Source organism: Anser brachyrhynchus (genome assembly GCF_964034855.1).
Source record: "Anser brachyrhynchus genome assembly, chromosome: 2".
NCBI classification, from domain to species: domain Eukaryota; kingdom Metazoa; phylum Chordata; class Aves; order Anseriformes; family Anatidae; genus Anser; species Anser brachyrhynchus.
The window spans coordinates 152,004,635-152,024,789 of NC_137695.1; the positions used below are offsets into that span (position 1 = coordinate 152,004,635).

Below are 20,155 nucleotides of genomic sequence, written 5' to 3' on the forward strand. Positions count from 1 at the left end.
GAATACAAGCTTTAAGATAGAGACAAGATGTTTTTCTTCGGTCTAGCTATATGCACAGAGTCAAAGAACACAATTTATAGGATATAAATATTTAAAATTCATCCATATAAACAAAAAAAAAGTCTATTTTCAGACATTCAACTATTTACAAGCAAACTTACATTATATAAGTCAGCAGCCAACTTTTCAATATATTGTTTAAGTTTATCAGCTGTTTTCAAGCCATCTTGGAAGAAACTATAATGAAAAATACCTGTGATTCATCAGGAATACAAATAATTCATAAAACAAAGTAGATTGGTTTTGCTTTTTTTTCCCCCCTCCCATTACATTAAAGACTTACCCTGCTCCATGTTCAGAAATAAGAACACCTCTATCCCAATGTGAACAGTTTTACTATCAATCTAACCATTTTCCACCACAGATTACACATTCCTCTAACAGCAATATACTTTGGAAAGGCCTGAAAGTTGTATTTCAGTCCAGATATATTTAATTTACCTTGCTGAATTTAGTTTCGCTATATAAAACTATGATCCAAACAAGAATTTCATGTTAGTAAATGAGGTGGCAACACCTAAAATACGTGTAATTCTTGCCAGATAGTAATCATAAAAGTTTAACAATTAGTCTTGTAAAATGTTACAAATACCGCACATTCAATTAACTGCACTGCTGAATTTACTAGTTAGCAGTTTATTGCAGGGCATACATGCTATTGTAGATAAACAATTCCTACTTCTATCCTCAGGCATTTATTCTAAGTTAGAAATGTGAAGAAAATCAATTGATTTTTATCACTGTGAAGCTTTTTTTTTAACCCCTTCGGGGGATAAGAATTTCCTTAGGAAGCTTTAGGATTTCAAAGAAATTAATGTTTTTCACAATGGTTTAAAACAATCCACATGAGACTGTTAAATAGAATAAACAAGCTACTTCTAAAATTCTGTTCTACCATGCCTCAGGAACTAAAATGAACTTTGTATGCAACATGTACTGTTTTCCTTTGGCCTCTTTCTCTATCAGGCTCCTCTACCAGTTACTTTTATACTCTTTACTGAAAGACTTCAGCCTAACAAGTCAGCTGGCAGGTCACAATTGTAGTAAGAATTCCTGATGTCACCAAAACAAATTCAGAACAATGGAAAGCAATCACTGATGTAAATGAAATATTGTAAATAAAACTTAACAGCATTGCACTTACTTGCATTGTGCATGATAATACTTAATGAGATTCTGCAGAAGGTCCACACCTTTTTTCGTCTTGATTTCATTAACCTTAATAAGATACTGTATGGACAGTGAAAAAATATGCTGATTATCATGCCTTACAACGTTCAACTATTTTCAAACAATAAAACATCATTTGCTCAATTAATTAATAATCTTTGTGTTCAATTTGGGTGTTGACTCAAACTATCAGTCCACCACTGTTAAATATAAATTAGGTAACACTTTATATGGTCATTCCTAAAAAAATTTCTTCCTGAAAGCTCAGCCATACACCTGAAAGATAAAAAATACTTCTGTGGTGCATTTTCAGCCCACAAACCTTATTATAACAATCTAAAAACAAACAAAAAACAGAGTAAAACAAAAAGGAAGCCAAGTTTCATAGTTGCTAAAGAAACTATCCTTATATTGTTGTACTATATTACATTGAAATAATTTCCTCCCTCTGCCCCCACTAAATGATAAATATGATGAAATCTGCTTTAAGAAAGACCCACAAAGCACTTTATGTTACAGCATCTTAATTAAAAGCTGAAACTTCTTACTTCACACATCTGTAGCTGAAATAGCCGCCTTTCCTTCTCCATTTCTTCTGCTATCTCAGCTCCTGTTATTTCCGTTCGTATCATCCCATGCTGTTTCGCATGCTCTCTTTTTTCCTTTTCAATTTTTGTACTGAAATTAGAATAGATTTTAGGAAATTTCTTCTATCATGTGATCTAGGTTTTTCATTTGTTTGTTTTTTGTTTTCTTAAGTGAGTATTATATTAAAGAAATCATTCTGAAGATGAGTACCCCATGATAGTAAATCTTCCCTTTTTTTTAATCCATCAATAATGAAACTTTTTATTAGTATTATTTTTTAATCCAGTCATGAAGCTGTCCTTCCTCCTTTAAATCCTTTAACTATGCTACTGAGTAGGGAGGGGGAGGGAGTGAGAAGAATCTGTATGTAATTTTTTTCTATATGATGTTCTCCATAGCTGTCATCTTTATATACTGCAATGTCAATCATACATATAAGAAACTACTGACTTGGTAAGAAAATGGCAAAATATCTTAAACAAGTTTCTTGCTTCCTACAGCAGGCATTAAGAAAAGCGAGATGACAGCATGAAGTTTACCACATACACCAAATGATATGACTTCCAGTCATTACATTTTCAGAGAAAGCCAACAGTGAAGTCTGAAATAGCGAAATACAAATATAGAACTGAGACGCCATCCTGAGATTTTCTAATTACAGCTTTATCATGTGGCTCCCCTTATTCAGATTTCAGAGTAGTTTCTCTGCTACTGCTCTGTATTTCTCAGTACAGAGTAGAAAAATCTAAACTATTTATTTCTCCTCTTTAGCTACACTTTTGAGAAGATAAACACTGAACCTGTGCTTCTGTAAAACCCATGACAAAGCAGTGTGTGTTTTAGACTGGTGCCCCTTGTCGGGGCAGGGAAGATAGGGGATGTGGGGATTTGTTTGTTTACTGATCTCTGAACTTTAAACAACAGAAAATTCCTTATTTCTTTCACTGATATACTGAAAAAAAATGTAAAAAGAAAGTTGTTTTTTCTTTGTTCCCCCGGTTAGACATAAGTGAAGCAAACCTAATAACATGATTAAAAGGGAAATAGAGGATACCAAAATAAACAAGCAAAAAAAATGAATCAACTCCTGAGACCTCTTTAGTTCTGATAAAACAACAGATGGTGCCTAACACTGCCTGAGCATTCTGAGCCATTCCACTAACGTTTCTGAAACAAAGGTGCTACTTGTTGCCAGCTTTCTATTTTTTCAAATCATTCTTTACCTGTAGACAGGTACCACAGTAAGAAAACTTTTATTTTTTTTATTTTTTTTTTAAGCACAGATATTTCAGAAATAACATTAACTTCACTAAAAATTTTGCCTCTCAAAAACAAAGTTCTGCAATACAGAATGACATAATTTATTTTTTTTTTAACTATCAATAGATTATATGCATATGGTTATAAGAACGTGTGAATGCCATCTGAAATCCCCGCAATTCATTGCACGGTGTTCAGTATTTAAGCATTAATTATCTTCCTTACACTACAGAAATATTGGGTACTCTTTCACAAAGGAAACAAACTATTTTATTTCTATCAGTGCACAAGAGAGATCACGATACTGGAAAAACACAGATTTCTTGTTTGTATTCACATTTATATCCGAAGACAAAGTATATATCTTGGGACTAGGAAGAAAGGGATTGTAGAGAGAGGGAGGAAGGGAGAGAGAGATACTTACAATTTGGTTTCATAATCCTTCCAGGCTTTGTCAAAAGGCTTTTTGAGGTCCTTTGGAAACAGAAAAAATACTTCAAGCATTTTTAAAATTTTGTTTTTAAAGTTAAGGTATCAAGTCATAAATAGTAACAAAAAACACTTTTTTTTTTTTAAATAGACTTTCAAATAACTGTTGAAAAAAAAAATTATTTTTGAACCCTGTGAATTATCGATTTCCTGTGCTTCTTAAGACAGGAATTTACAATGAAATTTTAAAGAAGCATCTGAACTTGTAGCCATGCCAATTTTGAGGTTCTTTTCCTCTACAGAGATACTAATGGATGCCACCATTAAGAAACAATCTCATGGTGAATGGAAGAGCCAGAAGACATCTGAACTTAAAAGCATTTCCATAAATATAAAGCTCGTTTTCAACACTTACCCCTTTGACACCTTTTAAGTCTCCTTTTAAGAGAGAATCCAACGTGAAAATAACATTGTGGCTTAAGCCCTGGAGCTGAAATGAAAAAACATGATGCTGCTGATATTTAAAAGTTTATTACGATTTTATCAAACCATGAGACATGCCAACATGTCTTGTAACTTCACTAATGAAGTTGCAACCATCTCAGATTTTCTAAATTAATAGGAAATGAAAGTCTGGAAAGAATTAATCAACATTCACTTGAATCAGAGAGAAAGGCATCACAGTTAGCCTTTAGATATATAGGGTGATATAAAAGCTGAATTTTAAAAAGAGCACATAAGTAAGTTCTGAAAACATATCAAGATAATCTTCAGTCTTTTTAAGCTCACAGTTGAATACTGTTTAATTATTTAGGAAGCCTGTTAGATGGGTTATTTTTTTGAGGGGGGGTAGGAAGGGGGGAATAAATGTTTCTTTTAACTTTTTGAGTGAGAAGCAAGGACCTGCCGTGCTACAGGCAAGTAATGTGCAAGGCACATGTTAATTCACCTACCAACATAAATTGCAATGATTTATCAGGTCTTCGACTGACTATTCCTAACTACTTGGGAAAACTGTCTTCTCCTTGCCTGGTGTAGAAATGTGGCGTCTGCTTAGATACCCAATAGTTTAAATTTCACCCCATTAAGTGCCTGCCTTGTTGATTACATATCTGTGGAAATGCTCTCGACAGTAGAAACATCTATCATCGTGCTCCCATCTGAACGTGTCCGCCTATGTCTGATTGCTGAAAAAACAGGATCAGTGCAGAGAAATGTGTATCAGTATTATTCCAGTCTAGCACCCACAAGAAGTCTGTTGACTCTCCTATTCCACTGCTCCCTTCGTTTCTTCCTACAGATATCTGTGAATTCTTCAGCTCCTCACTAATTCTATAGTTTCCTCCCGAGGGGAGCGGAGGGGCAGGCGCTGAGCTCTGCTCCCTGGGGACAGCGACAGGACCCGAGGGAACGGCATGGAGCTGGGACAGGGGAGGGTCAGGCTGGGGGTTAGGGAAAGGTTCTGCACCCAGAGGTGGTCGGGCACTGGGACAGGCTCCACAGGGCAGTGGTCATGGCAGTGAGCCTGCTGGAGTTCAAGAAACATCTGGACAATGCTCTAAGACACATGGTCTGATTTTTGGGTGATCCTGTGTGGAGCCAGGAGCTGGATTTTATGATCCCTGTGGGTCCCTTCCAACTCAGGGTATACTATGATTCTAAAATCTCAGAAATAGGACGAACAGGATGTTCTTCAGTGTCGTATAATGGCAACTCCCAGTTTCTTTTCCACTGGACCTCAATTTCTATTCTTATACCATGAATAACTTTTGTTTCCGGTGCAATTGTATTGGATTTATGCTTAAGCAGAACAGTTGGTAAACACAGCAGACTTGCATATGGAGAGAGAAGAGGTGAAAAGTGTTTTTGAAATGCTGAGACATTGTTAAAATAAGCTTGCTTGAGACTGGTAAATGAAGAAAATTTCACAATAGCCAATTTCACATTCTGTCAACAAGAATTTAGGTAGATAATGTTTCATGGACCAGCTGAAGTAGTATGACGTAGCCTTGAACACATCTGGTGTGGCTCTTTAACTTGAATTTTTTCTTCTCAGTAAGCACTACTTAAAACACTGCCACCACAGAAACAACAAAAAAAACAAAAACAACAACAAAAAAAATTAAAAAATGAAATACAATGATCCTATAATTCTTGCTTGCCAGCCAAAAGAAGTTAAACATTTCTGTAGAAGCCCTGCAAGAAATGCTGTGAGCTTCCAAGAAACCAGTCTCAAACTATCCTCAAAATGCAATTTAACACACATTTTAAAATACAGATTTTAATTGCATGCTAAAATAAGCTTAAAGGAGACTAAAATGACCCAGAATGACAGTAGTCTTCAGAGAAGAAAGCAGGCCCCTGGCATATCTACTGTTCTTTAAAATTGCCAACACTGAAACAAATGAGATGATCCTGGTAATGGAACCATTGAAATTGGGATAACTAGAAATCAGCTAGAAAATTAGCTGTCATTCTTCTTTGGCTTCCTCTGCTATCTGTAAAGTCATGGCGAAATACGGAAATTCTTAACTTTCTTGTAAGATATACAAATCTGGGAACAATAAATGAAATGATCAAGTTCAAAAGGGATTGAACTGACATTTCAGAGCACTTAACTTTAGCACTCTGAAGGAACCCACCATATTCAGTGCCAAGCACAGCATACATTCAAGAAAGCCTTAGACAAATTAATGGAAGTGATACCTAACGAGGACTACAAAACAAAAAGATACGGCCTCCAGCTCCAGAGTCTCAGCTGCAGATGGTTTTATGATTACAGCACGGAAGTCAGAGCCAGGGCACTGGTTACCTGGACTTTTGATCTGACCTAAGGCAGCTGTGATTGTGCTGGGGGCTCTCAGGATTCGGAGAGAGCAGCCACCAAATGCTGCAGGGGTTGAGGAAGGACCAACTTTTATGAGATTCCGCCTTACACCAGTTGAAAGTCCCTGATCCAAGAAATAATTGAGGAATAGAGAAACACGGAGTTCATTTGTGAAGACACAGAACTTCAAGCCACAGTTCAATTTGAATTATTTTTTAGACGAATAACATCGTTCAATGCTAAAAAAAGTAAACAAAATCAAATGCCCCCACAATGAAGTATCTACCTGTGTTTGCAACAGTGACATCGGTTTACTTGTGCCAGCATGTACTGGTTTTGGCTGGGATAAGGTTAGTTTTCTTCATAGGAGCTCTCATAGTGCTATGGTTTGGATTTGTGATGAAAAATGATGTTGATAATACACCAACGGTTTAGCTGTTGCTGAGCAGTGCTTAAAAAGAGTTAAGTTTTTTTTTTTCTGTTTCTCATAATGCCCTGCCAGTGGAGACGCCTATGTCAGGAGGAGACACAGCCAGGACAGCTGACCCTAACTGACCAAAGGGATATTTCACAGAATTACAGAACGGTTTGGATTGGAAGGGACCTTAAAGATCTCTTAGTTCCATGTCCCCTGTCCTGGGCAGGGACACCTCCCACTAGGAGGGGACTGGAAATACTTCCAGTGATGCCAAGAAGGAAGCTCCTGGAAGTTTTACAGTTGAAAGGCTGCAACACTGGTTATACCTGACACACCACAACACTTGGAGAGAAGCCCAGCTACAAGAAAAATATAAAACTGATAATTCCACTTTCTGAATACAGTGGCAATTAAACCCATAAAATACACATTCACAGGAAATGGGGCTTCATTAGTTTCAGCATTCAGAGATCTGTTTGCTGTGACTGGTTTTATTATTCATCTCTCATCAGAAGTTAAAAGGCCGGAGACTAACTTTAGATGAGAAAAAGCTTTCTTTTCATTAAAAGAGAGAAACCTTTACATCGTCTTCAAAAGCCTAGTATTTAAGCAATGGATACTTTGTATACAAGAGGGAAAATGGAGCACTAACACCAGCTAAGCATCATCCCCAAATCATTAGTTTTTTCCCAAGAGATGAAAGGTTTGAGGTAAGATAAAAACAACCATAACTAATGGTATTAAATTTTTAACCGGAAATATTTGAAATCACAGAATGAGTTAGAATTAAGGTCCACAGAACACCTTAAATCACTTGAGAATGAAACCTCAAGATTTTCATCTTTCCTCTTAACTGCCAATTAAAAATGAAACACAGAGAGTTTGTAGTAGCACTTTCTACAGATAATCTCTGAATGCAGTATTGTGTTAGTTTCTGAAAAAAAACGCAAAGCATCTCTAAAATTATCAGCAGTCATCAGGAACTGAAGTACAATACTTGAGAACGTTCCTGTACCTTATTGTGGAAAAACTAAAAAGCAAAAAATGAAATTTCTCACCAGGTTCTTCAGCAGCGTCGATAATTCTTTAGTAAGCGTGGAAAATTTTACAAAAGCTGTGCCAAGATCTGGATTATCCCGACTTAAAAAATTACTTCCAAATTTGTCTAATACTTGTGCATAGTTTTCTTCATTTTGAACATGATCTGCGAAGAAAAATTAAAAGTCAGAAGTTTCTTGTAGACACTATTATTTTAAGGTAGCTCAAAAATATATTGCAATGTAGTAACAAACAGACAGCATTCTTTCAAAAAAAAGCCACAAAATAATGTATTTACTAAAAACTAATTAAAATATTTTAAATATTTAAATGAATTAATAGGGAGACATAACACTTCTTTCAAACCAGACACTCAAATTGGTGTGGAATACTTGTATTAAGAAAACTCTGTGTTCATTAATGCAAGATCAATAGATGATCAGCCAAAACAAGAACATGTCCTCGTTTTGTGTTGGGTAAACACTGCAGGAATTTATAATAAGGTGTACGTTGAAGTAGACACTTAATTGCTTGCAGCACAGAATGCTTTCACAGAACAAAAAGTCAATGGCACCAGATATAAAACTAAGGAGAACAGATCTGAATCAGATAGCACGTTTAAAAGAAATTTGTCTTACGGGAAAAGATTCCCTTTTAACCTACAAAACTGTGTTATCCCCACAGAATATATCCCACAGTATTTAGTATATAGCCAAATACTTGTTTTAATATATTTAATAGCAAATTTGACATACAGAGAGGTCTGAACCAAGAAAACAAAACTGAAGCCAACAAAAACAAAGAGAAATTCTAAACACAAAGATGAAAAAGAAATTCTGAATTACAGACCATTGTTCCTGAAATACTTTTCCTGCTTCTTTTACCTTCCCTTCTGGCATCTCTTCGCTTTTTTTTTTTTCCTTACTTCCATTTTAGTGTCTTTAAATAGAGAATCTACTGCTACAGCCATTTGAGAGTGACTTTATCATCTCCGTCTCTCTTTGAGGAATTTGTTGGTATTAGTTACATAAGCATTTAACTTTAATGAGATTCCTAGTCTGTCTTTTGTTCCGTAAGCCACAAAGACAAAACCACAGCTATTCCAGCTACTGCCTGCTCTGTGCAGTGAAAGAAATATGTATATCTATCTAATTATAATTGCCAGTAGGTACTGTGTTTTTCCCCAAAGGCCCTGCAAAGTTTCATTTTCTGGTTGTATTGCCTGAAAGCATTTGAATCACAAGGGAAAAAGAAGAACAAAAAACCTGTGAAAACCCCCCAAAAAACAAAAGGCTATAAATTTCAAACCAGGCTTGGGGAAAATTTCTCACAATGCATGGATCTACTTTGACATTTAACTATGAGCTAGTTAAGAGTTAAGGAACACTTCCAAGGTATTATGGATACCTAAAATAGTCCCACTAAGGGTCCAACAAAAAAGTGAATCTCCTATTAGAAGAAAAAAAAGTAGAAACAAAACCAAAACAACTACACAGCTTATTTACCAAAAACAAACCCCAAGCCCCACAGCAGACAAGTAACATTCTAACATCAGCCATTAACACTGAGGTTTTCAAATGGCCAAATATTTAATCATACGTTAATATAGTATTGTAGCTCGAACAGTATGCTTTTAGTAAGACTAAAACTGTTCCAAAAGCATATGGTTTTGATCAAATAGCTTAGTATTAAAACCAAGGAAACCACTATGTAAAAATAAAATATGTATTTTGTTTTGATGTAAAAGCTGTTGCATAAATACACACAGAAGGCTTGAGCTAAGAAGGAGATTTGGCTTATGCAGTCCTGAGCTAATAAAGCTCCAAGGTATCCTACTGTTTTGAGGGAAGAGGAAGGGTAATTGAACAAAGTCGGTACAAAACCTGTTAGATCACCAAGTCCCTGTGCTTGCAGGGACAGGATAAAGCACTTGCAACTCCAGTATATTTCCTAGCATTTTCATTTTAAGCATTTTGTGTTGTTTCACAGAGCACGGACATTTTCAACAATAATTCTCGAGGAGACTGAAAAAGAACAAGCACAAGACTATTTCCTTTATCTGTGGAAAGGCAAAGTAATTCTGCCAGAAAAAGGAAGCAGGAAGCAGATGATTGTCCTAGAACAATATATAGGAAATGCTCCGGAATCCCATACCACAAGTCACCTACATCTAGGCATCAGGCTGATTACAGAGGTATTCCTTTTACTTTGCACGCAACAAACACACAACATTCAAGTACTGTGTACGAATAAGGCACGTAGTTCTTTTTATATAAGTATCAACATAAGTCTTGTGAAAGGCATAAAAACATTTTCATTTTATGAAGAGGCACTGTAGTTCTTTACTTGGCCTTAAAGACGCATTGAAAATTAAGTCTGTAAAGTATCCCATGCTAAAAAGCAACATATAAAAACCCAGGATGCTTAGAGCAAAGACTGTTTGGAGCTCCGACTCCTCACGCAAACACAGAAGTGACTTCCCAGTGTCCTAACGTAATTTCCTTTGCATAAATTTGTAAGCGCGTAAAGTTCGTGCATGACCTGATGTTTTCTTCCTTAGACATAAGTGGTATAGGAAGGACCTCAATAACCCCACGGAGACATAAACACTGACAGCAGTACATACAAACCATGTCTTCCTTCTCAAACCAGCTCACGTGTTCCCAATATTGTAAACAAAGCCCAATATTGTGACAATATAACAGCTTCCCCAGACATCATCCCGCTTCAGCAGCTCCCCGAGAGGTGGTACAAGGACCACAGACATTTTGGGGTGTGCTCTGCTCCCACTGACAATGGGAGAGACCTTCAAGAGACCTGTAAGTGGGGTCGGGAGCTCACAAATCGTCCCCTCCCCGACGTGTCCTGGCAGGGGAGCCAGTGGCTGAGCCCGCGTCAGGACCCCACTGCGGCTGTAGGCAAAGCAAGAGGCTGGGCTGGGTAAAGCAGTGCTATTTTCTCAGCTTATTGCTTCTTATCCAGAATCCACAGCCCCAGCTCTGAGGAACAATCAGGACAGAATTTACCTTTGTTTCAAGGAAACTCTGGCAGGGCACAATGTGCAGCAGTGTTGCAGCAACCCTCACTTCTCCACTGTAATGCAGGTCTGGAGCACTGTGCGTTAAGGGCAGGAAATAACAGACAAAATACACTCTTAAACAATTCTGTTCTGACCTGAACCTGCGAACACTGAAGAACAGAAAAGGAGCTGAATAGCTTACAGAAAAAAAATGCACAAACATAACTCCTTCCTTTTATTGATTTGACCTAAATCATGCCTGAAGAATATATAATTTACTGAATTAGATCCGCCTATCTGTCCCGGTCTGAAAAAGAGGAATCACAACTCAGAATCTTGGTCAACTTGGAATTGTTTTTATGTTGCACTTATAAAAGTGCTTTGTTCTCTGGGCAGCCAAAGGAAAAATAATAAAGGTCAGAGCCAAGCTGCATTTATGAATGGAAAAACACACACATGAAAGACTCAGAAAGAACAAGACAGCTGGCAAAGTTAAAGAGGATGGCAAAAGAAGATATCTGAAATCATGAAACACGCTTTCTTATTTCATCCTTCAAAAAGCTGAAATGAAATGAAAAAGTGAGTAAAAAAATCTTTGACCATTGTATTCTCATCTGTACTTGCTGATAAAGCCTTCTGGACTGAGATTACAAAAGACAAAATAATAAAAGTCTCTTTCAAAGACATCTAGAGCAAGGTGCAGCTCCGTGACTTGCAGGTCCTCCACATCACCGTGCTCTAAGAGCACTGAGAGAAGACGAGCCATACCAGAAAGGTAAAGGACTTTTTGCTTTTGTGTTCATCACTAACGGGCTCAAGAAGTTCTCTGTAAGGATTTCCTTTCAACGCTGCTTCCGAGGGCTTGTTTCAAATTTAAGTGCTAACAGGAGAATTCATAGAAGCTGCAAAATACGAACAGCAGCAAATCACTTAGACCAAGATGCAGAAGAGACAAATATGTAAACTACACAGTCATAAAAGTTGTAAAGTAAAGCCTCAGATTTATAACAGCCTCAATATAACAGAGAAAATGAGACAAATCTAATAGCTGTTTTTAATAAGAGCTCCACAGAGAGCTGAGAATTCAAGTACACACCAACAGAGCAGGAGCACCTACATATTACTCAGGCAAATTGGTAGGAATTACAGTGCAGAAAAGAACTGGTGGATAACACGCAAATAAATATAAAATGCTAAACAAGAAACACAGGTTTTATATAAGGAGATTTTATTTCACTAAACTATTTCCTCCCCCCTGCCGTCAAGGAATCAACAGGCACGTAGGGAAAGGAATTCCAGGTTCAGCATCCCGTTTGGATTCCTGAAAAGATCTGTCCCTCACCAAAACATTCAAAGGAACTAAGCAAAGGATAACAGGAACGAGCTGCACATACAGAAATAACTGGTCAAAAAAAGACGAGGTGGGGGAAAGGAAGGAAATAAATTACTTTTCTCTGAGGGAGGTCACCAGCGAAGCCCTTTATGAAAAGGCCCACATCATTTAACAAGATATAGTGGAATAGGAAATAAGCTTCATAGAGATAAACTTTGTTGCTTTTTTTACCATACAATACTATGGGTTATTCAGGGCAATAAAAACAAAAGCTGATTCCAGATGTGAAATTAATTTGTCTAAACAGATGTTTACAACAAAGATCCCCGTACTGGAGTTTGGCGTCTGCCCTTCCCTTACACTCAAGGCAGAAATTGTTCCAGTTCAGCTCATCCTCATGTGAATGCACAGGAAAGCAGATGTAGCTCACCCTACAAGTCTACGATTTGATATGCTGAACAACTCATGGATGAGCACGTGCATTAGGCAGCATAACGCACAAGGGGAAACCCCCCTAACTTCAAGAAATCATCACATCTAGTTATACAACCAAGGCCTGGAGTTACATCGCCTCGACATTCAGCAACCAAGCCAAACAAAGCTGAGCCATGAGAAATGGTTAAGAAACAGAGGATGCAACAGAGCAGCATAAACCATCCTTGTGTGTTTAAACCCTGCATACGATGCGTAGTTCCTGTCCCCGTCGCACCAAATTCTCTCTTCTTCCTTCCTCTTTAAAACGAAAAGTCTATGCTGCCATTTTGGAGAAAGACAATAAGGATGGTTGTATGTATGTGACGGCTTATGTAGTAAAAACAAACAAAAAAGACATTGTGGCTGACTTTGTAAACAAAGCAATCCAGAGACATCATTCAACAGGTAGAAAAGGTGACACTGAATCTAATAGGGGTTCACCTGCAAAGGCCGGTCCTCTAACACTACTCTAGCAAGTTTGGGGACTCCAAAATCTCCTACTAACTCTTACGCCTCAAGCTCTCCGTGGGCATTAGTAACATGGGAAAGCCCCTCAATTTCATATCAAATGATCCAAAAGAGATATGGACAGGGCCAGTCTGCTTCTCAGGGGATTTGGGGCCTGAATAGGATGCACGGGACAGCTTTGCAAAGGAGCGAGAGTGCCTTTAACTAGACTGATGCAAGGCTATGAATGCTGAAGGTTTACATGAATTTATATTCCTTAGGAAAAAAAAAAAGTCAAAAGTAATTAAAGAAGTTTAATAAGCAAACACCATAGTATTAATCTCGACTTAGGTAATTCCGTATCTTCATAACATTGCAAGCTAAAAAGAAAAAAGAAAAGTAATAAATAAACCCCCTAATCTTTGCACTGTTCTGCTATTTCTTCAAGCATCCTCTATTTATCATTGCAGGAGACCTGATGGACTGCTTGTCCCACACAGTACCTTTGATCTTGCATGCCATTTCACGTTTTTATTTCTCTGTTGTTTAAATTCTTTTGACTATATCTGGAAGTCATACTATAGAAACAGAACTACCAGTAATAATTAAAAAAACACTATTGAAAATCTACAGCAAAACTGACTGCAATCTACTGCTCTTAGACTTCAGACTAAATGTTATGTGGAAGCTAGTGAAAACAGATTTGCCATTAGTTCGTGCACCAGTCATATAAGACAGGTTCCTATTACATATTCCCTGGATCACGACAGAAATAAACAGCAAGCTGTATACAAAAGAAGTGGTGAGAATGAGGTATCAATTTGTATCTCTGGATTTCATAAAAAGTACTTTCCATAACAGTACTTTCTGGCAGAAAATAAATAAATAAATAAATAAACAGGATGGGATCTTTAAGGGATTTCCACATTTCTGTGCTGGTATGATTTCATTTCCACAGCCGTAGTTCCAAATCTAAATCTGACAGATGGGGGAGGGCTGAGCACAAAAAGCAAACATCTTTGGGTGACATTTAAATTCTCTTAGTAACAGAGGAGAGTCCCTTGAGGTTTGTAATTCAGCAATGAAGAGAAAATCCAACATGCCACAGAGCTGGAATGCTAGGGTTTTCTGAAGAATTGTGTATGAGACATTGTACTCTGTAAATGGCATTATCCAAATGTTATCTCAGGCAAAAACAAACAAAAAAAATTAAACGGGAACACCCACACCCCAATACAACCCCCCAAAATTCTAGCTATGACTTTTGGTAGAGTATGAATTGGTTTACTGATCTGAAGAGAGAAGAATCTGTATTACCGCTGAATAACCATCCATCATCAGTCTGGCTAGAGTTCTCAAAGGAGACTAGGAAGCACAGGAGCTGCAAAAAGCATTTCCTACTCTAGAAGTTTAGATAAGGTCTAGCAAACAATACAGTTTTTAAATAATTCCAATTTCAAGTTCTCAAAAATATAGAGGCTTCCTTCATGAAAATAGTCAGCTAACTGTTGCCCGAACAATGTGAGAGTTCAATATAAGACTATGCATTTCACAGCTCTTTCTAGCATGCTTTACATGAAGATAAACATCAGCAAAATCCACTTTCACCAGAGAAGCATAAAATAGATGCCTTAGCTATTCTCTTTGTACAAGCAGGAAAAGGGAGACTGAGGTTTAATTAGCTCAATATTTTTATATCAATTTATACAAGCTTCCACATGTATAATAAACACTTTCACTTTTTTTTTCCTCCTCTTACTAATCCTAGTTTATCAATTACTGTATGAGTTGCCTCCTGTGCACATTTTCACATTATACTGTAGCCTATTACAACAGCACTCTGAAGAGGGAGCTAGAGTACTAGGTACAGTATGAATTCTTTTGGAGAAAGAGAGCACTAACTTGTACTTTCAAAACAATACTTTTTAGAAAAGAAAAGAAAAACAGGAGAAAAACAGCTACCAAATTATTTGCAGTTCAAGTACCAAGACAGCCAACTGAACCCATTAACCAACCTGCTATTACTTCTACTCGACGTGACAAATTCATAACATAGCATGGCCTACTTACATGCACTTAAAATAATATTACTTTTATAACAAAACTCAAATCAAACAATGGGTAAAAATCCCCAGTAACATTTATAGATTTTAAAACCTGCAGAAAACTTGTCACATGTTCGATGATGTCCAGCAGCTTTAAAGTTCAGTAAATAGGTACTTTCAAATAGAAAGAGCAGCTTGGAACATCTGAGTACTTTTAAAAGCACGAAAGTAAATACACATTTAATCAAGTACTATTCTCATTTTGTACCTGGCTTCACATCCTATTAGGAAAAAAAAACACTCAGCAGCAGCAGAAGTTATAGAAAACCTAATCAAAATACGATGCAAGTAGAACAACGCTAGTGATTAGCAGAAGTGTGAAGAACCTACAACTCATTAAAAGCTCACGCACATCCATAAACTGGAGTCAATGGGACAACAAAAAATACTCTGCCAAAATAACACAGAAACAGTCTTCTTGGTTTTAAACTAAGGCCACTAAGAAGTGTCTCTGCAAAAGGAAAATGCTTGCTAAACCGATTATTACTGCTGGGGAACAGGAACTGGGATTTACTAAACCCCAGTATTCACAACCAGATGGTTACTGGAAGGTGTACAGCTCTGCTACCATATTCTTTTGGGGCATTTTTTTTTAAACCTTAAAAGAAACAGAGGTAGAAGATATTTAAAACATTTTTAAAACCTGATTTGTATTTTGAATTGTTTGATCATCATTTGTTACTGAACTCCGATGATCAGTTCATACTCCAGCCACCTATCCTTCCACCAAAGTCACTTCTATAGCTTTCATACAACATCAACAGCTTCTGCAAACGAGCAAAATAATGGTAAGCCTCCACTATTTAAGCAAACAAGTGATATGCCATTTTTATTGTGTGTTACTAGGAGAGAGCAAATTCTGAAGGAACAAAATACATCTAGCTGTAGGGGTTTTTTTTCCTAAAAACTTTTAACAAGTTACCCTTCTTATTTCACCTAGAAGCATGCTCTATGAATTCCACCTAGGATCCTATCTTAGGACAATGCCCTATAGCTGCTCTAGTCAAAGAAATCTGCTTGAAAATTTTAAGGCAGCAGGAAAATTTCCTCATGGAAATTCTCCTAGAGGCCTTTAGGAAGGACTATGAGGGTGAAAAAATGTGAGAAAACTTTGCTTCTCATTTTACATCAAACCAAAGAAAGCAAAGTTTTTAAACATTTTAATCCCAACACTGGTAAACAGATAAGCATCCTACATGCTATGTACTTAAACAGAATAAACTGCAAGACACACTTTTCAAACTTGGAATCAAATTCTTCAGTTCTCATGTAGAACTGGAAACAATGTCTTACCTTGGCCCGAATTATATATTGCTTTCACAGATTTTTTTACTTTCTGTAGTGCAGTTCTGTCTTGATCCAATGCCTGTAAAAACAACAAATAAGGAAACTTTATATATTTACTTAATCAAAAGAATACACTAAAACATTTAAAAACACAAAATGTGTAGTTTCACAGGCTGGAAAAAAAATTGCCGATACAACACATTCAGCCTGCAGGAAGGTCTCAGGTTATTCTGCCCCTTCAAGCTGAATTAAAGAACTGATGTGAAAATGGTCTGAAGGCAGAACAGAGCAGCAGTGACAGAACCAGAAGAAAAAAATATTTTAAAACTATTTTAGTTTTGCAATAGGACAAAGCATTTATTCAAAATGTAATATATTTAACACAAAAAAAAAAACACCACCACCAAACAACCAATAGTTAGAAGCTTCTACTATAATCCTATTGTTTCTGCTACAACTTAGTTGCTTGTGGATTCCATAGGTTGCCCCTGTTAGTCCTGTTCCACCTACAGACACAAAATATTTTCTCTTATATAAGTATGTATACGTAAGGGGGGGAGGGAAAAGAGGAATGTGAAAGAAATCCATGAAAAATCCTTTTATTCACTTATAAATAATTTATAGCAATTACTTTCACAAATACCAGTTGCACAAGCTACCATACAAACCACTTTCCCCAAACCCCACAACTTTTATAAATATAGAAGATGAAAGTACCAAATAAAAATAAAAGGACTTAAGATCTGATTTTGCGCAGCAATGAAAAAGAGTATTTGCAGGAGTAATACTCAAAATATATATTTTCCGGATTCCCCCATAGTTTCGAAGAGTTTCAAAATCCGGAAGATGAGGTCATTACTCAATAATGATGAATTTAGGTTAGATTTCTAGATATTTTCTTCTTTGTAAATAACTTAACTTCCTTACCCTCTTGCAATCTGATATAAGAAATCAAGTTAACAAGAAAGAACTGTTATGATATAGCAAAAGATAAAATCAAAATAAACACTAGTCTAGACGTGTGGAATGAAGACTCTTACAGCTCGATAGTGGTACTGTTTGCAGTGATCCAGTTAATTGCACTTAAGCGTGAGCTTTGGACATTCTGCATGCACAGCATGTTTTACACAAGTCCCTGCTATCCATGGAGAACATATAGGAAATAATTTAAACGTTTCTATTTTTTTCCATTTAGATCATAGCTAATTTCCCATAAATGATGTCAGACCGATAATCTTATTTTTTAATGAAGCTGGCAGTGTTTGCCATATAATATTCCCATTCAAGTCACTGAAAATTGGATAACTTGTACTCAGAATTATTGTCAGGATAGCAGCCCAGCTAATGTGTTAGTTGGAGCAGACCACAGATTTCCCATGGCAGGGCTGCTTGGGTAGCTAACATGATCCACTGGAGGAAACAGCTGGAAGCCTGAAGCTCCTGGGGGTCTGGTATCTGAAGAGTGGCGAACTGATGCCGAACTTGTTCCTCAGCAGGCAGAAAGGCAGCCACGCTCACAGCTTGATGCACTTCTCAGAGAGGGTCACCGCCAGCAACGGTATGGATGAAAACTTGAAAACTTCCTAAGTTTTCACTGTCCAAACTGAGATGATTAAAGTGCACAGCAGTGGGCATCAAGAATCTCAAAACCAAACCAATGCTACCAAACAACCACCACCACCACACCGCGGCAGCAGCTCCAGGACAAGCGGCGCACTGAGAACTGGAGGTGGTGGTGGTCACACACCAGGGCTCTGGTTCACAGCGATAAGAATTTCAGCGTATGCATGAACCAATCGAGAGAGAAACCAGCTGAACTATCTTAGTTCTTTTAGGGTGGCCCAAGTTCAATCAAGCAAAGTGTATGACAGTTGAGCAAAACATCTGGAAGAAAAAGTAGAATTTCTGTTCTTTAACACGCAACTGAAAACCACCATATTCTTAACCACACAAGCGTTTCTACTGTTGATAAAACTAGAAAATTTGGAACCACAGAGTTTATGAAAATGCTTTCTAATACTGTTTAACCCATTATCCATTTGCATCAGAACTAACTCAAACGTTCACAATTACAGATATCATTTCTTCTGCTCCACGATACAACGCTTGCTTTTTCTGTCAAGATGCAAGCCAAGTAAGAGTTAAAATTTTTACATTTAATAAAATATTAAGAACTCTGTGTTCTTTTTCAAGCCAGTGCACAGCAGGCGATTCTTCTTAGATTCCTTTGCGAGAGCTGTCAAAAGCTTTGGCTTCTGTCTGCGTGCTGTGCCAGACAGTCACTATCAGACATTTCCACTGAACTTCTTCTCCATCTTCAACTAGCAGGAAAGACAGTATGATTCACTTGTCTATTGAGTGTTTGAACGCAGGGCAGCATACAAAAATCAAAACCAATATTTTAGAGAAGGACAACCGTTAAGGTTGATGAGATTCAGAAATAAAACTCAGTGTGATGTTCTAATACTGAAGCAAACTGGGCACCCAGAAAACAAAAACAAAGTGGAATCTTTCTTGGAGTTTGCTCATAAAGATATCAATCCGGAAAAATTAGAACAAGTAGACTAGAAAAATCTCACAAATTGGACTTTGATATTCAATTAAGTTTAGTCACTAATATGGAGGGAAGAGGAAAGGGAACATTCATTATTTGAGAGCAGTCACTGAGCAAAGCCATATACAGAGATGACATCCACTGCCTGAAGGAGCCAGAGACCTAAAATCGGAATGACACCACAGCTCATTTTTTTTATTTTTATACTTGCAAACACAAGCTTTATATGAACTAATTTGTCACAGTACAAAATTCTTTAAATAAAATAAATCCACACACACTTGTAACTATGTATCAGGGCAGAGCAAAAAATGCCTACCACAGATGGAACTCAATGCTACATAGGATTCTAGGCGTACAAACCCTGTTAGCTTGTTTTTGATTTAAAATATATATATATATATATAAATATGCAGACATTTTCTTTCTAAATAAATTACATTCCTCTTGAAGCCTTTTGCTCATAATTTATAGCTGCATTCTGCTGCCGAGGCAGTATGCTGCACTCAACGCTCGATTCCATTTTTATTCCCGAGTAATATAACCTTTGCAATATGTTAAACTAGGAAGACACAGTCTTGCTTGCCCCAGTTACGTGAAAGCATTTTTTTGCAATATCTGTTCATTTTCTTTTGCAGTATTTAGAATACTAGGTATTTTTATTCCCCAATTTGGAAAAAAAACAAATGACAATGTTCCCATAAAAGTGACGTACATTTTTATTATTGAAATGTATCATGTCTTAGAGAACCAAGGAATTCTCTGACACAAATCTTCAGGTATTCAGACGTGCTCCTGGCTACCTTCTGTATACCTCAACTCATCCTCATCACCACCCATTCCCGGAAAATACTTCCTTCTTCATTGCTATGATATCATCTCCCAGGACGCCTTTTTAACTTCCTTGGGAGTACATTTTCTTACCCTCTGAATACTTTTATGCATTCTGAAGAGACAGATAATTTATTAAAGGCACCTGCAAACACAGGTTTACTACCTCTTTGGTTGAATAATGCTTTATTCTCAAAACCAGGTCATCTTGGAGACAACCTCCATCTTTATTCAAAAATAATGCAAACACAGCATTCATATAAAAAGCCTTGAGACACACTTGTGAAAAGGAAAAAAAAAAACAACAAACACTCC

The 20,155-nt window shown here is 37.0% G+C and overlaps 1 protein-coding gene across 5 annotated transcripts in view; it reads right to left on the bottom strand.

Annotated features, from left to right (window-relative positions):
• ASAP1 (ArfGAP with SH3 domain, ankyrin repeat and PH domain 1) overlaps window positions 1–20,155 on the bottom strand; it is a 146,896-nt gene that overhangs the window by 57,204 nt on the left and 69,537 nt on the right. For all 5 annotated transcript variants that reach the window (XM_080578077.1, XM_080578073.1, XM_080578076.1 and 2 more), the window contains 7 exons: window positions 16,462–16,534; window positions 7,811–7,956; window positions 3,923–3,997; window positions 3,503–3,552; window positions 1,779–1,908; window positions 1,205–1,290; window positions 162–237 (listed from right to left, as the gene is read on the bottom strand). In XM_080578077.1, coding sequence (XP_080434203.1) covers window positions 162–237; window positions 1,205–1,290; window positions 1,779–1,908; window positions 3,503–3,552; window positions 3,923–3,997; window positions 7,811–7,956; window positions 16,462–16,534 — 636 coding nt within the window. The remainder of the gene's footprint in view (window positions 1–161; window positions 238–1,204; window positions 1,291–1,778; window positions 1,909–3,502; window positions 3,553–3,922; window positions 3,998–7,810; window positions 7,957–16,461; window positions 16,535–20,155) is intronic.